The sequence below is a fragment of the Salvelinus sp. IW2-2015 genome, linkage group LG3 (genome assembly GCF_002910315.2).
Source record: "Salvelinus sp. IW2-2015 linkage group LG3, ASM291031v2, whole genome shotgun sequence".
In the NCBI taxonomy this organism is placed as follows: Eukaryota; Metazoa; Chordata; class Actinopteri; order Salmoniformes; family Salmonidae; genus Salvelinus; species Salvelinus sp. IW2-2015.
The window spans coordinates 32,367,092-32,390,019 of NC_036840.1; the positions used below are offsets into that span (position 1 = coordinate 32,367,092).

At 44.8% G+C, this 22,928-nt stretch overlaps 1 protein-coding gene across 2 annotated transcripts in view; it reads left to right on the plus strand.

Annotated features, from left to right (window-relative positions):
- The window catches only part of LOC111955112 (mitogen-activated protein kinase kinase kinase 11), a 46,578-nt gene that overhangs the window by 15,069 nt on the left and 8,581 nt on the right, over positions 1 to 22,928 (plus strand). Inside the window, exons 2-9 of one of the 2 annotated variants that reach the window (XM_023975202.2) lie at positions 9,773 to 9,953; positions 14,107 to 14,255; positions 14,771 to 14,946; positions 15,157 to 15,403; positions 17,121 to 17,237; positions 18,512 to 18,674; positions 20,839 to 20,957; positions 21,117 to 21,761. In XM_023975202.2, the coding sequence (XP_023830970.1) occupies positions 9,773 to 9,953; positions 14,107 to 14,255; positions 14,771 to 14,946; positions 15,157 to 15,403; positions 17,121 to 17,237; positions 18,512 to 18,674; positions 20,839 to 20,957; positions 21,117 to 21,761 (1,797 nt within the window). The remainder of the gene's footprint in view (positions 1 to 9,772; positions 9,954 to 14,106; positions 14,256 to 14,770; positions 14,947 to 15,156; positions 15,404 to 17,120; positions 17,238 to 18,511; positions 18,675 to 20,838; positions 20,958 to 21,116; positions 21,762 to 22,928) is intronic. The other variant, XM_023975211.2, reaches the window with a different exon arrangement.

Genomic DNA, 22,928 nt, shown 5'->3' on the forward strand with positions numbered 1-22,928 from the left:
AATGGCAGCGGATCATTTTAGAAAGAGAGGGTCCAGATTGTCTAGCCCAGCTGATTTGTACGGGTCCAGGTTTGGCAGCTCTTTCAGAACATCTGCTATCTGGATTTGGGTGAAGGAGAAGCTGGGGAGGCTTGGGCAAGTAGCTGCGGGGGGTGAGGAGGAGTGCTGGGAGGAGGTGGTCTTGTTCTCCATGGACTTTACAGTGTCCCAGACATTTTTGGAGTTGGCGCTACAGGATGCAACTTTCTGGTTGAAAAAGCTAGCCTTTGCTTTCCTGACTGACTGCRTGTATTGGTTCCTGACTTCCCTGAACAGTTGCATATCGAGGGGACTGTTCGATGCTATTGTAGTTCGCCACAGGATGTTTTTGTGCTGGTCGACGGCAGTCAGGTCTGGAGTGAACCATGGGAAATAGCACAAGACTTACTACCCTGTAACACGTTAAATAGCTTGAGTTCCCCTAGATAAGGCATTAGGAAACCTTTCTTCCCACAATGCAATGCAACAGAGCAGAAGATCTTGTTTCCCATATAGGTATCTATTGTATACCGAGCCAGTAAATACATTTATAGGTTGCTCCTGAGAGAGTCATTCCAGTAAGTGACTACCTACTCTGTTTTCTGAACAACAAACTATACCAAACAGAGTCCTGTTGCCATGGGGATGGAGCAGCCGTCTTTCGGGCGTCTGTTTGGTTGCCCTGCCTGTGTCAGGGGGTTGATTGTTTGGAGCTGGGAAGAGAGGCAGGTACCAGCTCTGGGTGTTGTACTGCCATATGTCCTTGTTCCCTTTATTCACGATGACAAACAGTGACCAGTTAACTACAACTGTTAAGATAACGTTACATAGGCCTACTACCTTCTGCATAACGGTCATGGTAACGTTACATAGGCCTATTATCTTCTGCATAATGGTTATGGTAACGTTACATAGGCCTATTACCTTCTGCGTAACGGTTATGGTAACGTTACATAGGCCTACTACCTTCTGCGTAACGGTTATGGTAACATTACATAGGCCTATTACCTTCTCATAACGGTTATGTAATGTTACATAGGCCTACTACCTTCTGCGTAACGGTTATGTAATGTTACATAGGCCTGCTACCTTCTACATAACGGTTATGGTAATGTTAGCTAGAAGGCCATAGACTTCTAGTCTGCTACATCAGTTGGTGAACCTTGAACCCTGAGATATGTCATGCTATAGAAGTCAGTGGTCACACAGTTCACTGGTTATTGTTGTAGCAGCCAATGATATTGAGTGGAGAACGCCATGGTCACGTGGTGCGTTGGGCCGAAGAGGGTCTGAATTAAGGCTGCACTCTGCCTCATCACAGGCAGTGGAGGAAGACTATTGAGCATGCTGACATTGCTAAAAGGCTTTGTCTGTGTGTGTGTGACTGTGCACGTGCGTCTGTACATCTTAACAGTTTTCTTTCAGTTACTGAAAGTCACGACCCTGGCAGACACCTCTGGGTGTCCTATTGGTCGATAACAATCAACCTTCTCTCATTGGAGCAACCGATTTGTCATTCACCCAAATATCCCACAGTCCTCTCTGGCTGTATCAATCATGAGAGCAACCTGACCCCTGTTAACCCCAGTTTCTAATAATAGGATTTGTCTTAATGTGCACGATGAAGCGCAATGGTGAAATAGGTCCTCTGTTTTGAGGAAGGGCCAGAGCCGATTGGTCTTATTGGCGTCACTTCCTGAAGATGAGTTCTTGTTTTCTCATACTTTCTCATGCTTTCTCTTGTCTCTCTGCACCAGACATACACTGAGTGTACAAAACGCATCTTTCCATTGTATCGGCACCTAAGTATTGTGATAATATTGTATCGTGAGGTCCCTGCTAATTCCCAGCCCTACTTGCGCCCAGGGCCCATAGGGCTACTGGTCAAAACTAGTACATTATGTAGGGAATAGGCTGGCAATTGGGATGCAGCCCTTGTTTTGAAATGTGCACAACACGGGCTCCTGAGTGGTGCAGCGGTCTAAGGCACTGCATCTCAGTGATAGAGGAATCACTACAGACCCTGGTTCGATTCCAGGCTGTATCACATCCGGAGTCCCATAGGGCTGCGTACAATTGGCACAGTGTTATCCGGGGTAGGCCGTCATTATAAATAAGAATTAGTTCTTAACTGACTTGCCTAGTTAAATAAAGGTTAAATAAAAAAATACAATAAAATAGCGACATTTGATGGATGGAATGGAGACTCGTTTTATTGTTGTTTACGTTTTGCTTACAAGGCCTTTTTTCCAAGACAAGGACTCATCATGCAGCTAACAACGTTGACAAAGAAAATTCTCCTGTCTAAAGTGTCCTGTCTAATGTCTCATATCTACCCCATTTGGTTTGTTTTTCTCTAGTTACCTGATAACCTACGATTCTAAGACAATGGTTTTACTGTAAATCCTCTGAATGAGAGGAAGTCTGACGCACATAAATGAGAAAAATGGTATGATTCTTGGAAAGACAAAATAGAGGCCAAGCGGGACGGAGGGCATTTGTCTGGTTCTCATCACACAATTTAATGCCATCGGCTCTCAACTGTGTCTATGCTCAGTTTTTAGATAGTCCTCCTAAGGTATCTATTTCTGTGTTTACAATATGCATGTTTATTTGACGCTGTGTGTGACACTGCGTGTGTTGTTCCCATGTGCATACGCCTGTGTGTTCCGCTGTTCTCTCCATCTTTCTAGTAGTTGAAGTGTGTGTGTGTGCGCGCCAGAGCGAGCACTGTGTGAGGGTGCAAAGGTTACTGTTCATTGTGAGAGCTGAGCCTTTTCACGATACCCCCACCCCAGACTCTTGTGATGCATTCCTTTGTGACGTCAAACAAGGCACGCCCGCTGGGCTGCCAGGCAGATGTCTACAGAGGGAGGGACCCAGAGTGTGTTTGTGGGTGAAACAGAGAGAGAGACACAAAGAAAACATGCACTTATACTCTGAAATAAACTGAAAGTGTCTGGAAATAGCACAAGGCTTACTTCCCTATAACACGTTAAATTCTTCCATAATGCCAACTCTCTCTGTCTGGACGTTGGGTGCCTGTCATTCACCCTGAAGATGCCCATTTGTTCAGTGAAGGGGGAGGGCATGGGGTCGGTCAAATCCTACCGCATGTTTGGCTTATTTCCAGAGCTTCAACCTCTTCATCTCACACCAGAGAGAGCATATCCACACCAGAGAGAGCATATCCACWCCAGAGAGMSCATWKCCAMRCSAGAGAGARCATATCCACACCAGAGAGAGCATATCCACACCAGAGAGAGCATATCCACACCAGAGAGAGCATATCCACACCAGAGAGAGCATATCCACACCAGAGAGAGCATAGCATATTTTAACCATGCAGGTCCCGTTTTGGATGTGCATCAAACCCATCATAGTCTGCATTGTTTTAATATTATATTCCCACAGGGAGAAATGATGGTGCCTGTAAGTGTGACAGTCTATTTAAAACAAGTTGTTGGTTTGTTTAGAATTATTTGTTCTATTTTTTGGCCTTATCAATAATTAATTTAATCTTGCTTATTGACAATGTTCGGCATGTCCTTGCTCAGCCATAGTGTTATTTACAGTCGGCCTAGTCCCTATATCAGTGTGAATGGTATTGAAGCCATACAATTCCTTTAGAACAATGTGGACTGCAAATGGGTTCAAGTTAACATATAAAGCCTACATTTTATTTAGTTCCTGTAAGCCATTTAACAAACTATAATGGACTAACATTGGAATTAGAGTTGATTCCAAGGCAATACATAAAATACCGTAAATACTCAATCTGAAGCAACCACATATTTTGCCATGGAGCACGTTTTGATTGGCCAGTGAGGGGCCAAACCTCGACACACCCACAACTTGTTTATTCATAAAAACACAGCCCTTTCACGGCAACGCCAGCAAGTGTGCCGATTATTGTGATAGTGGAAATAGCCAAATATTTCTGACTCACCCCCTGAATCTGTAGCGTTTCCTCCTGCGCCTAAATATGTCATTGTATTAGGTTTGTTAAAATAGAGCCATATGTCGTAACGTTGTATCATTAATGTGACGACTGCTGTTTATCGAATAATTAACTTAGTTTATAATTACATGATTAAATTAATGAGTTGATCATTAACTCAGTAACCTGGGGCACCATGGGAAACGTTTGTTTAATGAGTTTCCATTTCCCAAATTAACTCAAAGAATATCAGAATATAGATTTTACAGCAGCCACCAATCAATTAATTTCCTTTACAGTCTCATCCTGAACGTCACATAATTCGTAAATCTGCACAAACCCGGCTCTCACTAAATCATTCCGTACCACACCTATTGAGTTGATTATTTATTTACTAACAAGCTAAATGATAATATACACAAACACAGTCTAAGCTATTGATTAGAACATAGTACAATGAAACAGGTCCCTAGCGGACCAACACAATATAACACGTGTTACACAAGATGGGGATTTAGAAAGATTGAGAGGGAGCACGAGAGAAAAGCACACTTGGATACATTTGTAAACTATGCTTAGTTTAGCCCTAACACCTTGCCCGGAACTGCCGCTCTAATGGGTCAGAATTATAATGATGTAATTACTTGTTGAAGGTCTCCATTGGGTATCTCTTCGTGGACCAAGTTCCTCTTAAGAGATTTAGCCGACAACCTTCTACTCCGATGGCGGCACCTTCTTCGTTACCGGGTGAAAGTCTCTGATTGTCCACACGATGTCAGAGTCCTTTCTCTTAGTGGTCTGTTCCCTCGCAATCGTTTTGTGAGAGTGGACTTCTGAGGAGGCTAATCAGCCGTGTCGACGCTCCCAGCTTGGGTAGGGGGGACGTGTAGACAACCGATGATTTGAAGAGAAGAACTGTCTGGTTCTTCTTGAATTCCCCTTTTTTAGATACAGTAATCAACCGTCGCCTTGATTGTTTAGAGGTTCCTTTGCCCTCTTCCTCGTGTTGCGTTTGTGGGGTTGCGACTATCTTAGATCACGCTGCAGCTGTGGTCCGTTTTAGTGTGATATGTAAATGAACTCATGTTTTATACCCCAGGGTAGAAAGGGGCGTTTCCGTCTTTATGACTATTATACGTTCTCTGGGATGTGTCTAGTTACGAGGCAAGGTATCAGGATTTTACTTTGACCTAGTTTAGACAACTAAATTCACAGTTCATCTTTACAAAAACATTATCTTTGATCTGGATATTTTCTGCACAACGCACAGTATGTAAACATCATGTACATATTATGAAAACTCTTCAAGTTACAATGTTTTCTTTATAACGTCCTCATTTAACTTTTAATAACATAGCAAAAACAACCATCATTTTCATATTCCATCTATCGTTGTTACCACCATTTCAGCTGATGAAATATATTGTCCCGAAGTCCATTTATTACATGTTACCGTTCTGAGGTAGATTATCCATAGGCCCACCATACATTCCAGCCCTCCACATTGAGATGAACATTGAGAGGTGTCATAACCCCCCCTGTGATCCACGGTAACCTGACCCGAACAGGCCAGTCATGACACATAATATCATATCAGTGTAAAACTACAATGTTGGGTTGTTAAAATATAGCCCATGGGGCTTCCCGAGTGGCACAGCGGTCTAAGGCTGTCACTACAGACCTGGGTTCGATCCCACGCTGTGTCACAACCGGCCGTAACCATAGGGTGGCGCACAGTTGGCCCAGCTACGTTAGGGGAGGGTTTTGTCGGGGGGGGCTTTTCTTGGCTCATCGCGCTCTAGCGAGCCGGGCGCCTGCAGGCTGACTTCAGATGTCAGTTGAATGGTGTTTCCTCCGATACATTGGTGCAGTTGGCTTCCGGGTTAAGCGGCAGGAGGAACGTGGGTCAAGCGTTGTTAAGGAACGTGGTTTGGCGGGTCATGTTTCGGAGGACTCATGACTCGACTTTCGCCTCTCCCGAGCCTGCTGGGGAGTTGCATCAATGAGACAAGATCATAATTGGATATCACGAAATTGGGGGTAAAATAATAAAATACAATAAAATAGAGCCCATAATATCTTAGCAGTCTAAAACTACAATGTTGGTTTGTTCTTTGTATTATAAGTGTGACCTCACTGATCTAAAAGAGTAAAGGGGAAGAGTGTGTGTGTGTGGCTTAAGACTCGTCTTGCATGGAAGTTTCTCAATTATGCAGGAAAAGTGCTGAATCCCCTTTTGCAATGATGCATTTAATTGGATTATAATGACTTAATGCATTTAATAGTTTAATAAGAGTGTTGAGGAAATCTTTCTTCCTTTCTTCATTCCCACCTTCCTTTGAAGCCAGTACCAGTGTAAATTAGGGCTGACCCCAAATAGTTGACTGGACGATTGTTGGGCGACCGAGATTGTTTTAGTTGAGCAGTAACAAATATATGAACAAGATTTGCGCACATCTCGGTGAACTAATCCATGACGGAGGTCTAGACTAAAAGCCCATTAATGCTTGATCCGAAAATGTGGTCGGCGCCTCCAGAGGCATGCAGAGGCCAAATCGAGCTCTGTACCGCATCGCCATGCGCCTCCCAAATGTTGTAACAATGCAGAGGGCTCTGTATAGCTCCGCATTGACATCCTGTGAAACACAAACTCACTTCCTTGACAACAGCGCTGCACTTCTCTGCGAAGTGCAAGAAGTATGAATGCCCTGACGTATCACCATAAATGCTGCATGGCCAATGCAGACTTTGGATTGACCATGCGCCCAGATGCACAATGCACATCCCTCTCCAGAATGCGCTCTCCCGCCAATTTGTGCACATTTATTGTTACATAACTTCATTGTGTGAATTGTTTGCGTTGGATTGTTAGTGTATATCAATTCCCCATTACATACCGTGCATTCGGAAAGTATTCAAACCCCTTGACTTTTTCCACATTATGTTACATTACAGCCTTAATCTGAAATGGATTTAAAAAATGCCCCCAAAACAGGTTTTTATAAATAAAATAAATCACATTTGCATGAGAATTCAAACCCTTTACTCAGTACTTTGTTGAAGCACCTTTGGCAGCGATTAGTCTCAAGTCTTCTTGGGTATGACTCTACAAGCTTGGCACACCTGTATTTGGGGAGTTTCTCCCATTCTTCTCTGCAGATCCTCTCAAGCTCTGCCAGATTGGATGGGGAGTGGCGCTGCATAGCTATTTTCAGGTCTCTCCAAAGATGTTTGATCGGGTTCAAGTCCGGGCTCTGGCTGGGCCACTCAAGGACGYTTTAAAGATTTGTCCTGAAGCCACTCCTGTGTTGTCTTGGCTGTGTGCTTATGGTCATTGTCTTTTTGGAAGGTGAACCTTCGCCCCAGTTTGAGAACCTGCTCCAGAGCGTTCAGGACTTCATCAAGGATCTCTCTGTACTTTGCGCCGTTCATCATTCCCTCGATCCTGACTACTCACAGTCCCTGCCGCTGATACCCTTCCCCAGATCTGTGCCTCGACACAATCCTGTCTCTGAGCTCCAAGGACAATTCCTTCGACCTCATGGATTGTTTTTAGTGCTGACATGCACTGTCAATATATATACATAGACAGATGTGTGCCTTCCCAAATCATATCCAGTCAATTGAATTTACCCCAGGTGGACTCCAATCAAGTTGTAGAAACATCTCAAGGATGATCAATGGAAGCAGGATGCACCTGAGCTAAATTTCGTGACTCATAGCAAAGGGTCTGAATACTTACGTAAATAAGGTATTTCTGCATTTTATTTTTAATACATTTGCAAGCATTTCTAAACTTTTTGCTTTGTCATTATGGGATATTGTGTGTAGATTTGAGGATTTTTGTTTATTTAATCCATTTTAGAATAAGGCTTTAAAAAGGGATCTGAATACTTTCCGAATGCACTGTACAGTATATCACTTGGAGTACATTTACATTCTAACCTACAATGTTTGTTACTTTGGTTACGGTAATTTATTTTAATGCATTCAATATTATTATTCCAGTCTTCCTGTTCTCCTTGTCGGAATGGACACGTTGTTTGCAGAGTGCACAACCTATGCCATACTTGTGAGAAACAAGTTTTGGTTTATTTCATTCCATTTACGAGTTTTGTCAATTTAGTCATTGTCATTTGTTTGGAGCGCTCCTGTCAATGTTGAGTAAGAACGCGCACGCATAGAAATAGGCCTATAGGCTACCTGGGGATCTGATAGTATTTCTGATTGGCTTAACACACCACCACTAATGACCTGTGGAGCTTCTCAAAGTAAAGTTTTCTTCACCTCAAACAGCAAGCAAACAAAGTCTGTTTTTACATCCATTGAGAATAACAATAGTTCCTCAATGTATTTTAACAATCTTTCCAGCTCTCTCCCATTCCATAACCACTCCACGTAAAGGGAAAAATGTCATGCTCTGATCCAGTGGAAACGTCATAAAGTAAAACTCATTATTCTATAAGAGGAACAGGAGCTCAAGCAGTAGAAGATGTGAGGTGCAGGTACTCAGCTCCAGTGAGCTCTTGCCCAAGTCAAGCACTGCTTCTTATCCCTTGTGCAAATAGCCTCCAGCTGTGTCTGTCATGTGCTCACTGGCACTGGAAACTCTGAGGGCCCAGAATATTTTATAAAATGTTGCAAGTYYGCTAGGCAAGCTTCGGGCCAGACCCAAGTTAAAAGTTGATACAATGTTTGAAGTTTGTTGCAGACAGGCCATGTGTAGCCAATATGATTGATAGGATATTTATTTTTATCAGCATATTTTCTACCTGCAGGCTGCAATGTTTTTATTTGTTGGCTTTTATATAGGCTATTTTTACATAGTTGGCAATGGCAATAGAAGTAACTTTTTAGGTTTGTATCATTTTAATTTAGATTTGGATAGAATGTTGATTAACCAAATGACAATGATTTTGAGATATGATATATTATAAATAAAATTAAACTGTTTCGCGAAAATGTGCATATGAAAACCATAACTGGCATGCAGATCGGTAGATTGGTATTCAATATGAGAAAGGTTGCCTTCTCCTCGTGTAGCCTGTTACCGGCAACTTCAGGAGAGGAATGTCAGAATCTGGAAAGCCAGCAGGAGCGGGAGGAGAATAGTTGGGTCAGGTTTTTTTCTTCTGGTTATCTAGATCTCTGGCACCCTCTTGAGGCATTTGTCTTATTTCATCAAACCGTAAGCTTAAACCATATAGTTGATTTTATTCAAACACATAGTGTGTCTATATATGGAAAAATACACTTTTTTGACCAATCAATTTGTCGAAAGAACAGACGACTTTCGGTTGACAAAGATTTTTTTGTTGTAGGGGATTGCCCTAGTGTAAATATTATTCAGGCTTCACTTCTCTTTTCTTACTGTCATTTTCCTGATAGCTGCTTTATTAAGGAAAGTTTTTACTTTACTATGACTGTGATATGTGGTTGTTGTGCCTACATTAACTTGAATTCTCTAACTGTAAGGGGCGGCAGGTATCTTAGTGGTTAGACCGTTGGGCCAGTATCCGGAAGGCTGGATCGAATCCCCGAGCCGACAAGGTCAAAATCTGTCGTTCTGCCCCTGAGCAAGGCAGTTAACCCACTGTTCCCCAGGCACCGATGACGTTGATGTTGATTAAGGCAGCACCCCCGCACCTCTCTGATTCAGAGAGGTTGGGTTAAATGCAGAAGACACATTTCAGTTGAATACATTCAGTAAGACAACTGACCTTTCCCCTTGAGTCGCTCTGGCAAAGATCATCTGTTACATGTCTAAAATGTAAAGGAGAATAAAAACGTCTTTCTTTTCTTTCTCTCTCCCAGTCCTCCTGGCCCAGCCTATGGAGAATGATTGTATGGAAGGGATAACTCTGAAGATCACAGACTTTGGCCTGGCACGGGAGTGGCACAAGACCACCAAGATGAGCACAGCGGGCACCTACGCCTGGATGGCACCGGAGGTCATCAAGTCCTCCACCTTTTCCAAGGGCAGTGACGTCTGGAGGTAAGATTGTGTGTGTGTGGTAGATCAGTGCGGAAGCAATATCCAGCAGTAAATAGCTACATACCTCTACCGTTACAAAACTGTGTGTATGATGACGAGATATGAGATCTTCCCTGCTACAATAAGAGTTAAATTACAATACAGATAAATTACAAGAATATTTAAGGGCCATTACTGTTGTGTGTGTAGGAACTTATCCTCCACCTTCTCTGACTGTGATGGAATAGAGGAATATGTTGCAGGAGGGTACAGCCATGTGATAGCAGCAGTGATAGAATAGATGGATTTGTTGCAGGAGGGTCAACAGCCACGTGATAGCAGCAGTGATAGAATAGAGGGATATGTTGCAGGAGGGTCAACAGCCACGTGATAGCAGCAGTGATATGTTGCAGGAGGGTCAACAGCCACGTGATAGCAGCAGTGATAGAATAGAGGGATATGTTGCAGGAGGGTCAACAGCCATGTGATAGCAGCAGTGATAGAATAGGGGATATGTTGCAGGAGGGTAAACAGCCATGTGATAGCAGCAGTGATACAATAGAGGGATATGTTGCAGGAGGGACACAGCCACGTGATAGCAGCAGTGATACAATAGAGGGATATGTTGCAGGAGGGACACAGCCACGTGATAGCAGCAGTGATACAATAGAGGGATATGTTGGCAGGAGTGTCACGGCCTTGTGATAGCAGCAGTGATAGAATAGAGGATATGTTGCAGGAGGGTCAACAGCCACTGTGATAGCAGCAGTGAGAATAGAGGGATATGTTGCAGGAGGGTCAACAGCCACGTGATAGCAGCAGTGATAGATATGTTGCAGGAGGGTCAACAGCCCCGTGATAGCAGCAGTGATAGAATAGAGGGATATGTTGCAGGAGGGTCAACAGCCACGTGATAGCAGCAGTGATAGAATAGAGGGATATGTTGCAGGAGGGCAACAGCCACGTGATAGCAGCAGTGATAGAATAGAGGATATGTTGCAGGAGGGTCAACAGCCACGTGATAGCAGCAGTGATATGTTGCAGGAGGGTCAACAGCCACGTGATAGCAGCAGTGATAGAATAGAGGGATATGTTGCAGGGAGGTCAACAGCCACGTGATAGCAGCAGTGGATATGTTGCAGGAGGGTCAACAGCCACGTGATAGCAGCAGTGATAGAATAGAGGGATATGTTGCAGGAGGGTCAACAGCCACGTGATAGCAGTAGTGATATGTTGCAGGAGGTCAACAGCCACGTGATAGCAGCAGTGATAGAATAGAGGGATATGTTGCAGGAGGGTCAACAGCCCACGTGATAGCAGTAGTGATATGTTGCAGGAGGGTCAACAGCCACGTGATAGCAGCAGTGATAGAATAGAGGGATATGTTGCAGGAGGGACACAGCCACGTGATAGCAGTAGCAGCAGCACTTCATAGCCTGCTTTGTGTGAGACGTGTTGTGCACACTGTCCTATTGTCCACAAGTACGGAGAGAGGAGGGTGGAAGGCCACACTGCAGACCTGACCGCAGCCCTTTTATCTGTGAAGGGTGTGTGTGTGTGTGTGGCCAAGCACAGGATGTACATTCAAAATAGCACATCAACACACACACATATCTCTCTCACACTCTCCTTGGACATGTCACTATTTCCAAACAAGCTTCTAACAGTTTGCCTTCATAACAGATACTTTGCATATCTTAATGAGAGGGTAGTGGAACCTGCTATGAAAATTAAGGGGTAATCTTGACCCCCCCCTATTCTTTATCATCCATCTCCCTGGCTGCATCCCAATTGGCTCCCTATTCCACATAGGGCTGTGGTCGAAAGTAGTGCACTATTTAGGGAATAGGGTGCCATTTGGGACGCTTTCTGTTACTACTTCTTCATCATAAAGCTGTAGATCTCAGATGAGGAGGTAAAAACAGAGGAGTGGAACAGTCTCTGTTGGATGGTGTTATTAAAGGACTATATTAAAACGCTGAAGGCTACACGCCCCACTTGCAGGCTGCCTACCGGCCTTTTTAGATGAGTTTGTGTGTTGATTGAATGGATGTAATTGACATTGTGGGAGATCCAAGCACTTTGCCACTCTGAGAATCGGTAACGTCCCGTGTGTGTGTGTCATATATATATATATATATACTAAAAAATATGATAGAGCTGTTTCCCTAATATATATACACTGCTCAAAAAAATAAAGGGAACACTTAAACAACACAATGTAACTCCAAGTCAATCACACTTCTGTGAAATCAAACTGTCCACTTAGGAAGCAACACTGATTGACAATAAATTTCACATGCTGTTGTGCAAATGGAATAGACAAAAGGTGGAAATTATAGGCAATTAGCAAGACACCCCCAATAAAGGACTGGTTCTGCAGGTGGTGACCACAGACCACTTCTCAGTTCCTATGCTTCCTGGCTGATGTTTTGGTCACTTTTGAATGCTGGCGGTGCTTTCACTCTAGTGGTAGCATGAGACGGAGTCTACAACCCACACAAGTGGCTCAGGTAGTGCAGCTCATCCAGGATGGCACATCAATGCGAGCTGTGGCAAGAAAGGTTTGCTGTGTCTGTCAGCGTAGTGTCCAGAGCATGGAGGCGCTACCAGAAAACAGGCCAGTATATCAGGAGACGTGGAGGAGGCCGTAGGAGGGCAACAACCAGCAGCAGGACCGCTACCTCCGTCTTTGTGCAAGGAGGGGCACTGCCAGAGCCCTGCAAAATGACCTCCAGCAGGCCACAAATGTGCATGTGTCTGTTCAAATGGTCAGAAACAGACTCCATGAGGGTGGTATGAGGGCCCGACGTCCACAGGTGGGGTTGTGCTTACAGCCCAACACCGTGCAGGATGTTTGGCATTTGCCAGAGAACACCAAGATTGGCAATTCGCCACTGGTGCCTGTGCTCTTCACAGATGAGACAGGTTCACACTGAGCACATGAGCACACGTGACAGAGCGTGACAGAGTCTGGAGACGCGCGTGGAGAACGTTCTGCTGCCTGCACCATCCTCCAGCATGACCGGTTTGGCGGTGGGTCAGTCATGGTGTGGGGTGGCATTTCTTTGTGGGCCGCACAGCCCTCCATGTGCTCGCCAGAGGTAGCCTGACTGCCATTATGTACCGAGATGAGATCCTCAGAGCCTTGTGGAGACCATTATGTGGACACATGCCACTTTGTGGCCTGCTGGAGTCATTTTGAGGACTCTGGCAGTGCTCCTCCTGCTCAAGGCGGAGGTAGCGGTCCTGCTGCTGGGTTGTTGCCCTCCACTACGGCCTCCTCCAGTCTCCTGATGTACTGGCCTGTCTCCTGGTAGCGCCCCATGCCTCTGGACACTACGACTGACTAGACACAGCCAAACCTTCTTGCCACAGCTGCATTGATGATTGCCATCGGATGAGCTGGCACTACCTGAGCCACTTTGTGGTGTTGTAGAACACTCCGTCTCATGCTACCACGTAGAGTGAGAGCCCGCCAGCATTCAAGAAGTGACCAAAACATCAGCCAGGAAGGCATAGGACTGAAAACGTGCGTCTGTGGCTCACCACCTGAGAATCACTCCTTTTTGGGGTGTTGGCTAATTCCCTATAATTTCCACCTTTTGTCTTCCATTTGCACAACAGCATGTGAAATTTATTGTCAATCAGTGTTGCTTCCTAAGTGTACAGTTTGATTTCACAGAAGTGTGATTGACTTGGAGTTACATTGTGTTGTTTAAGTGTTCCCTTTATTTTTTTGAGCAGTGTATATATATATATATGGAAACAGCTTTATCATAATTTTGTTGTTTGTTGTAAAAAAGTGTCTTTCTACCCTATTTGTCTTTATGCATGATGTTTTATAGATTCATAGTGCACTTCCATGAGCGGCATATTTATTACAAATAAATAAATACATAAATAATAATAATATATTGCATAGTTACCTTCCCTCCACTTCAGCTGTTGATATAATTTACATGCTCTGTACAGTGTGTGATGCTATACATACATAAAACAAACCCCTCCTTGAGGTGCCCCAGTCATTTCACATATTTCTTCCAACACTGGCACACCTGATTCAACTTGTCAATCAATGGCTTCATGATTAGTTGACTAATTGAATCAGGTGTGCTAATACCGGAGACGGTAACTAACTTTTCATTGAATGCTCTCCCTCTCTCCTCCCCAGCTACGGTGTTGTATTGTGGGAGTTGCTGACAGGGGAGGTTCCCTACAGAGGGATAGATGGTCTGGCAGTGGCCTACGGAGTGGCCGTTAACAAACTCACCCTCCCCATCCCCTCCACCTGCCCAGAACCCTTCGCCCAGCTCTTGGCAGGTAAGAGTCCTGTGTGTGTGTGCGTGCTCGTGCGCATACTTGTGTGTTGAATTTGGTGTTACCATAATGCTCTCTTTCTCCATTTCCTCAAACCTGGAGGAGAAATATGAAATGTTCCATAAAATGTTAAATTTGGTCACATACAGGAAGAACACTCTGAGCAGCTGGTTATGTTGTGTAATGTATTTTGGCTGCTGTTCATATATCTTCTGAAGGATATTGTTGTTGTTGATTTGCTGTGCCAGTTGTGTTGGTGGCGGTTATGTTGGATAAAAGCACAAAAGAAAAGTCACTCCTAATTATTGTCATGGTATCAGCCTTGACAATGCCTGGCCAAAATTCAGCTAAAATACAACTGTAATAGTTGGAGAGTTGTTTGTGCTTGAATTGTGTCATGACCTGAATGCAATCCTGCACTTATAGATAAATATCCCATGATTATACTTTGGTAGTGGAGCAACTGTCATTTGCATGTTTTTATAATGTATCTCAACTGAGTGTTTCTGCCTTGTCAGAGTGCTGGGATCAGGACCCACACCTCAGGCCCAACTTTGCCTCCATCTTGGTTCAGCTAACTGCTCTTGAGAGGCAGGTGGTGGAGGAGATGCCTCAGGACTCCTTTCATTCCCTACAGGAGGACTGGAAACTGGAGATCCAGGACATGTTTGATGAGCTCAGAGCCAAGGAGAAGGTGAGGGAGACAGAGCCAGCTGTCTTTTCTATTAAAGAGAGGCTGGGAGAGTAGGATTGGATGATGATTATTTTGTGTGTTCGGAGGGTGCATTTGTGATGGATATGTATGTTGGACTATGAGTGCATGTTTATGCATGTGCACAGAACATTTTGTAATGGTGTTTGTGCGTGTGTGTAGTAAAACAATAATAACCAGTAATAACTCCAGGAGCTGCGTTGTCGCGAGGAGGAGCTGAAGCGCGCGGCGGTGGAGCAGAAGTCTCACGAGGAGTTCCTGAGGCAGAGGGAGCAGCAGCTGGCCCAGTGGGAACAGGATGTGTTTGAGAGGGAGCTCAGTCTCCTCATCCTGCACATGAACAACCAGGAGAAGCCCAACGTCAAGAAGAGGAAGGGAACCTTCAAGAAGCACAAGTTGAAGGGCAGCAAGAACGGAGAGAAGATCAGCATGCCTCAAGGTGAGGGGACGGTGATGAAACTTGCTTGGAATGTCTTGAAATGTCTCTCTACACACGTTCCAAAAAGGTTCTTTGGCTGTCCCCATAGGATAACCTTTTTTTGGTTTCAGGTAGAACCATTTTTGGTTTCAGTTAGAACCCTTTTGGGTTCAATGTAGAACCCAAAAGGGTTCTACCTGGAGCCAAAAAGGGTTCTTCAAAGGGTTCTCCTATGGGGACAGCCGAAGAACCCCTTTACGTTCTAGATAGCTTTTTTTTCTTACAGTATGTACTTCAGGATTTTGCATTCAAGATGAGATGTTTGAGGTGACAGTACAGAATGTCACCTTTTATTAGAGTTTTTTTTCATAAATATCTGTTTTACCGTTTAGAAATTAAAGCACTTTATAGATCCAGTCCCTCCCGTACTGTAAGTGAATTTATCCAAATACTTATGACACCTTGAAATGGGGGGACTAGACAGATATGTATGAAAATAACCTCAAATAAAATGTGACACTCTGTACTGTCACCTCAAACATGTAATTTTCAATAAAAAATTCTGGAATATAGAGCCAATTAAAAAAATATATATAATAAAAGATTATATATATGCATACATAGGCRAATGTATATTGGTCAGTTGGTTGAATGGTTGGTCGGTCTGTGAGTCGGGCAGGCACATAGACAGAAAAAGACTCAGTTAGTCCACAGTACATGTCATTCAGTTCAGCTCACACTCCTTCACTACTGTGTCAACTGAGTGTGCAGAAGAATCATATACCCGTTATCTGCTGTAGACTCACTTTCTCTTGTAGACCACTCCTATTGTCTACTGATAAGAAACTCACCATAGAAACAAACAATGCTGTACACTCATCATGCCTGACACAGAGGCTCTCAGTTTCTCATACAGATGCTCTCTCTCTTTCCAAATGCACACAGACTTACTTTGTGTGTGTGTGTGTGTGTGTGGAGGCTGTGGTCAGGCCATTCCCAGCAGCAGGGTAGTGATTTGCTGGTGGGTTGATGAAAGGGACATGGAGCTAACCCAACCACGCCTCTGGGCTTCCTGTCACTCCTGGCTGGCCCTTCGCTCGCTCGCTCGCTTGCTCTCTCGCTTCCTCTCTCTCTATCTCTCTCCTCCAACTCTAACTTCTTTCTCCCTTCCAGCTATATCTCGTTCCCAGCTTTCTCTCACTCCCTGTCTCTCTCTCCCAGCTGTTTCTTCATTTTTCTCCCAGCTCTCCCTTCTTGCCTCTCTTCTTCTCTCCCAGTACTTCCACAACCAATGTATCTTACTACGCCGAGAACAGAGACATCCTTCAGGCCTCATGTTTTCGTTTACTTTGGCCTCAAAAATGACCATATTCTCTCACAAATGACCATATTCTCTCACAAATGACCATATTCTCGTAGCACGAAAAGGAAATTGACACCCATGCCACCACATAAAATATACATTTATTTTTAAGGTAAACAAATTGTTGACGACAAGCACATTAGTTTCTTTGTCTTTGTTTGAACCTGGGTCGAATTCAGTGGGCCACACTGTAGCAAAACACTGTTTACCTGTAAAATCAATGTGTTCTTATTGGATGAAGCTAAGGTAGTACCTCCCCGTTTTACTCTGTTTCAAAACGTTTCCTCCCTACTGAACAGGACCCACCATCTTCATTTTATGATGTATTTTCTGTCTGTGTAGTCTGGTCTCACATCTGGTGAATGTCTCTTCCAGACTTTATCCATAAGATCACTGTCCAGGCGTCTCCGGGGCTGGAGAAGAGACGCAACTCTCCCGATCTGGGCACCGGCACCTCTCCCTCATTCGGCCCACGCTTCCGAGCAATCCAACGTGAGTGTGGTCTTCATCCACCACACACTCTCAGTTCACACAGACACACACCCCTCCACCAAACACACATCATCCTTTTTTTCACCTCTACACGCTCACCTCACTCTGCCCTTACATTCTCTGCCTCTTTCCCTACAGACTTCCTCTCTCCCTCTTACACATCCTTTCACAACAATAGCTGTTCCAGTCCAAATATCCTCTCTTCCTTCCTTTTAACAATGGATCAACAGTCTATTTTCTTTAGCCTTTAGTTCTCTATATCTGCAATGTCCTCTTTCTACCAGCTAGGGGAGTCTTTGCTCCATGTGCTACAATGACATAAATCATCTCTGTATTTTTACATGCGTGTGCTGTTACGCAATGTCTCTTTACTGAATAAGAAACCAGCTAAATCCATTGGTCTGTGTGTTACAGTGCTAAGTAGGAGTAGAGGGGCATTTGATTAACAGCACTGTTTTGGAGTTCAGCGCTAAAGACTAATTCCATTATAGTTTCCCCTTAGTGGGAGAATTCTCCCCATAGATAATGTCCTATACCACACCTACAGGAATTTTCTGTGTCCCAACAGACAGAAAGGGGTTTTCCTAAAATGCCCATAAAATAGGTCTAACCACAATGGTTGAGCTTAACAGCACAATAAAGATTGCAATTTAATGTATATTAAATATTTTATTGGATTAGTGGTTTTTAAACATCTGTTTGATTCATTTATGCGTTTAAAATGTGGGATTCATGCGTCTGTAATCATTTGTAGGCTTAATGGTACTTTTTAGGGCTCAGTGTGCGGTTGTCATTAAAATGTATTTCCTTATTTAGCAAACATCTGTGCTAGCTATGTCACGGCAGACAATGACTTACTGAACCCAGGGGCCATATGGTTAGAATTATGTTAGCATTATGTTAGCGCTTTAGCGTCTTAGCATCTTTGCACTGTATCAGCCCATAGAGATTGCAGCGACGTCGTGAATGACTAACGTGACAGCAGTTTGCATCTTGGAGTCAGAACCCCCTTTAGGACGGGAAGCCTGTTGTGTGACGGCGCTGCGAGAGCTGCTGAGTCATGCAGTCAGTGTTTGTTTAACATTAGCGTAGCTGACTTAGACTTTCTCATCCCCTCAGGGCTAGCGATGCTAAGTGTACAGCACCAGGTGGAATCTCACTTCTATTATTGCCCACTTTGATTCCCCCATTCTCTGTCGCTCCCTGCCTCTCCCAACTATTCCCAAACTTCTCTCTCTCTCTCTCTCTCTCTCTCTCTTTCTCTCTCTTTCCAGTCAGCCCTAGTGAGAACAGCAGGGCGTTTGGTCTGAGCTCCATGTGGCCCCTAGAGGTCCCTCCACACAACAAGCAGGCCAACGGGGACCGGCTGGGGCCCCACTGGAGGCCCCAGAGCCCTAAGAGCCCCAAAGTCCTCCGCCTCAGCCCACAGGAGAGCAGGTAGTAACCCTCTCCCTTACACTGACAACAAGCACATGGCTGAGCTCTGTAATCACCACTTCATTAAGTCAGGATTCCTATTTGACTGAGCCATGCCTCCTTGCCCGTCCAACATTTCCTCATCTCCCACCCCTTCTAATGCAACTATCCCTGATGCTACTCCTTCTTTTTCCCTGCCCCGCAATAACGTTTGTTCCTGCAGGCAGTCACTGAGTCCAAGGTGCTAAAGGAGCTCCTGAAACTTGACCCCAAAAAACCTTCTGGGTCAGATGGTTTAGACCCTTTCTTCTTTAAGGTTGCTGCCCCTATCATCACCAAGCCTATCTCCAATCTTTTTAACCTGTCTCTCCTTTTTGGGGAGGTTTCCATTGCTTGGAAGGCAGCCACGGTTCGTACTTTATGTAAAGGGGGAGATCAAGCGGATCCTAACTGTTATAGGCCTATTTCTATTTTGTACTGTTTATCAAAAATGTTGGAAAAGCTTGTTAATAATCAACTGACTTGCATTCTTGACGTCTATAGTATTCTCTCTGGTATGCAATCTGGTTTCCACTCAGGTTATGGTTGTGTCAACTCAACCATAAAAAGGTCCTCAATGATGTCACCATTGCCTGTGACTAAGCAATGTTGTGCTGCTATTTTTATTGACTTGGCCAAAGCTTTTTATACGGTAGACATTCTATTCTTGTTGGCCGGCTAAGGAGTATTGGTGTCTCTGGGGTCTTTGGCCTGGTTTGCTAACTACCTCAAAGAGTGCAGTGTATAAAGTCAGAAAAYCTGCTGTTTCAGCCACTGACTTTCACCAATGAAATACCACAAAGCTCAATCCTAGGCCCCACTCTCTTCTCAATTTACATCAACATAGCTCAGGCAGTAGGAAACTCTCATCCWYTTATATGCAGATGATAGTCTTATACTCAGCTGGCCCCTCCCCGGATTATTAAACGCTCTACAACAAGCTTTCCTAGTGTCCAACAAGCTTTCTCTGCACATAACCTTGTTCTGAACACCTCCAAAACAAAGGTCATGTGGTTTGGTAAGAAGAATGCCCCTCTCCCCACAGGTGTTATTACTACCTCYGAGGGTTTGGAGCTTGAAGTAGTCATCTCATACAAGTACTTGGGAGTATGGCTAGATGGTACACTGTCCTTCTCTCAGCACATATCAAGGCTGCAGGCTAAAGTTGAATCTAGACTTGGTTTCTCTATCGTAATCGCTCCTCTTTCACCCCAGCTGCCAAACTAACCCTGATTCAGATGACCATCCTACCCATGCTAGATTACGGAGACATAATTTATAGATCGGCAGGTAAGGGTGCTCTCGAGCGGCTAGATTGTCTTTACCATTCGGCCATCAGATTTGCCACTAATGCTCCTTATAGGACACATCACATCACTGCACTCTATACTCCTCTGTAAACTGATCATCTCTGTATACCCGTCGCAAGACCCACTGGTTGATGCTTATTTATAAAACTCTTAGACCTCACTCCCCCCATCTGAGATATCTACTGCAGCCCTCATCCTCCACATACAACACACGTTCTGCCAGTCACATTCTGTTAAAGGTTCCCAAAGCACACACATCCCTGGGTTGCTCCTCTTTTCAGTTCGCTGCAGCTAGCAACTGGAACGAGCGGCAACAAACACTCAAATTGGGCAGTTTTATCTCAATCTCTTCATTCAAAGACTCAATCAAGGAAACTCTTACTGACAGTTATGGCTGCTTTGCGTGATTTATGGCTGTCTCGATCTTCTTGCTCTTTGTGCTGTTGTCTGTGCCCAATAATGTTTGTACCATGTTTTGTGCTGCTACCATGTTGTGCTGCTACCATGTTGTGTTGCTACCATCTTGTTGTCATGTTGTGTTGATACCATGATGTGTTATGTGTTGCTGCCTTGCTATGTTCTTGTTTTAGGTCTCTCATGTGTTGTCGTGATGTGTGTTTTGTCCTATATCTGTCTCTTATACACATCTAGATGTGTATAAGAGACAGCCTTTTGGTAGGCCGTCATTGTAAATAAGAATTTGTACTTAAGTGACTTGCCTAGTTAAATAAATCAAATCAAATCCACCCCTCCATACACACAGGGCCAGATATGAATCCGATGTGGAACATTGTGTGGCACTGTATTGGCTGAAGCAGAAATATTGTGTTTTAAAGCAGTTATGTATGTTCCAGTCTTTCAATGAGAGCCAAGCTTCTGGACATGGACAGCAATGAGAACGGAGAATCCAAGGATGACTTTGAGGAGTACAGACCCTCCACGCCTGTCCAAAACGGTATGCTCTTCACCACTACCAGAGTTACTTTACCATATTCACACAAAAACCACCTCTATCCTAACTAATTGGGTCATAGCTGATTTGTAAATTGTGCTAAATTAGTATTCTGTATGCATGAGCTGACCAACCAACCTACCCCTCTCTCTCCCTCCCCAGGCTCCTCGGTGAAGGAGCCCCCAAGGTCTACTCTCCCTCAGGGGGACTCGGGTATCGAGGAGGGGCTGGAGGGGGGCTCCCCGGCCGGCTCCCCCAGGCCTGAGCACCGCTCCCTGGGAGGCTTGCTGAGGAGCACCCACCGGGCCCTACTGGGTGGCGGCTCCCTCCTAGCCTCTGTGGCCCTGGGACGACACCTGGACGTGCCTCACATCCCCCCCAKGGTTCCCCCCCGGACTAATCCCCCGCCCCTGGACCACCACCACCTTCTGCAGGAGGTCCCAATCACGGCCCTCAAAATCCCCTCCTCGGACCCCCCGGTGGTGGATGACCTTGTAACCTTCTCCAACTTGGAGCACCTCCCCCGGCCCCTCTTTGACTTCCCCTGCGCCCTTCACGCCCCCGGGGTGAAGCCTCTGCCACTCACGCCACCTCCGCCTCACCCCCGGGAGAGGGCCTGCCACAGGCACGCCCAGACCCCTCAGAGCCCCCGGAGCCCCCATTACCAGGTCCAGAGGCAGGCTAGCCCAGCAGAGTGGGCGCCGTCCCACCACCACACCAACGGGGAGGCAGGCTGTGACGCCTGGGGCCAGGGGTCAGACAGGAGGAGGAGGTCCAGCCAAGGCCTTCTCTCTGCCTCTCAACTAGGTGAGTGTATATGCACAAATACAGACACATGCATGCAACACACACACACACCCCACTTCCCCCTTCAGACTCCAGACAGGGGATTTTTATTATTTCATCATTACGAAGCAAGAACACACATCTCCCCCATATGCGTTGCATGTGGCTAACTTAATAGCAGCTCTGACAGTTATAATGATGGTGGAGCAGGAGGTAAAGGGTAAAGGTAATAGATTCTCACAGTCAGTTAAAGGCTGTTTTACAGAGTTGCCCTCCGGTACCATTTCATATGTTAACTTCATATCTAGTCTGTCAGAAAACAGTGTTCTCTCTAAGGATGCCATCGTAGAACAGCCTCGAGCCCTTCATCAAGCCTGTCTCTGCTTGTAATGCTGCTAATAACTAGCATCTTCTAATCAAGCAACTCATCACAAGGAGCACTTAGAGTCAAAAGCTACATAAAACAAAATAAGGCAATTACCGTACACCGTAATATGGTACGTTTTATTAGCTGTAATGACATGAAAATAACAAGTTGTTATAACGTTTTTGCCAGCAACTTGTTTGGACAGAAATGGAATTACTAGAAGGAAGAAAATGAAAAAATCTCAGAACACTGCTCAGCAATTTGACTGTACTTTCATGGGTACACTCTCAATGTCTGTCTGTGTAATTGTATTTCTATGTTTTTCTATGATGCGTCCCAAATGGCACCCTAGTTCCTATATTTACTGAGTATTACCCCCCCCCCCCCCCCCCCCCCCAGAACAGCCTCAGTTTGTTGGGGCATGGATGGACACTATAAGGTGTCGAAAGCGTCGTGGAGGTGCATTTGATTAACAGCACTGTTCTGGAGTTCAGAGCTAAAGACTAATTCCATTATAGTGACTGTTTCCCCTTAGTGGGAGAATTCTCCCCGTAGATAATGTCCTATACCACACCTACAGGAATTGTTTGTGTCCCAACAGACTGAAAGGGGTTTTCCCAAAATGCCCATAAAATAGGCCTAACCACAATGGTTGAGCTTAACAGCACAATAAAGATTGCAGTTATTACTATTATTACTGCCTCCAGAGAGCTGTCTCAGGTCATCTGACACACACCTTTTCAACCCTATCGTCTACATGGAAGCTGATCTCGCTTCAGTGCTTATTCAATGCCCCAGTAGGGTTTAATTTCCATCACTGA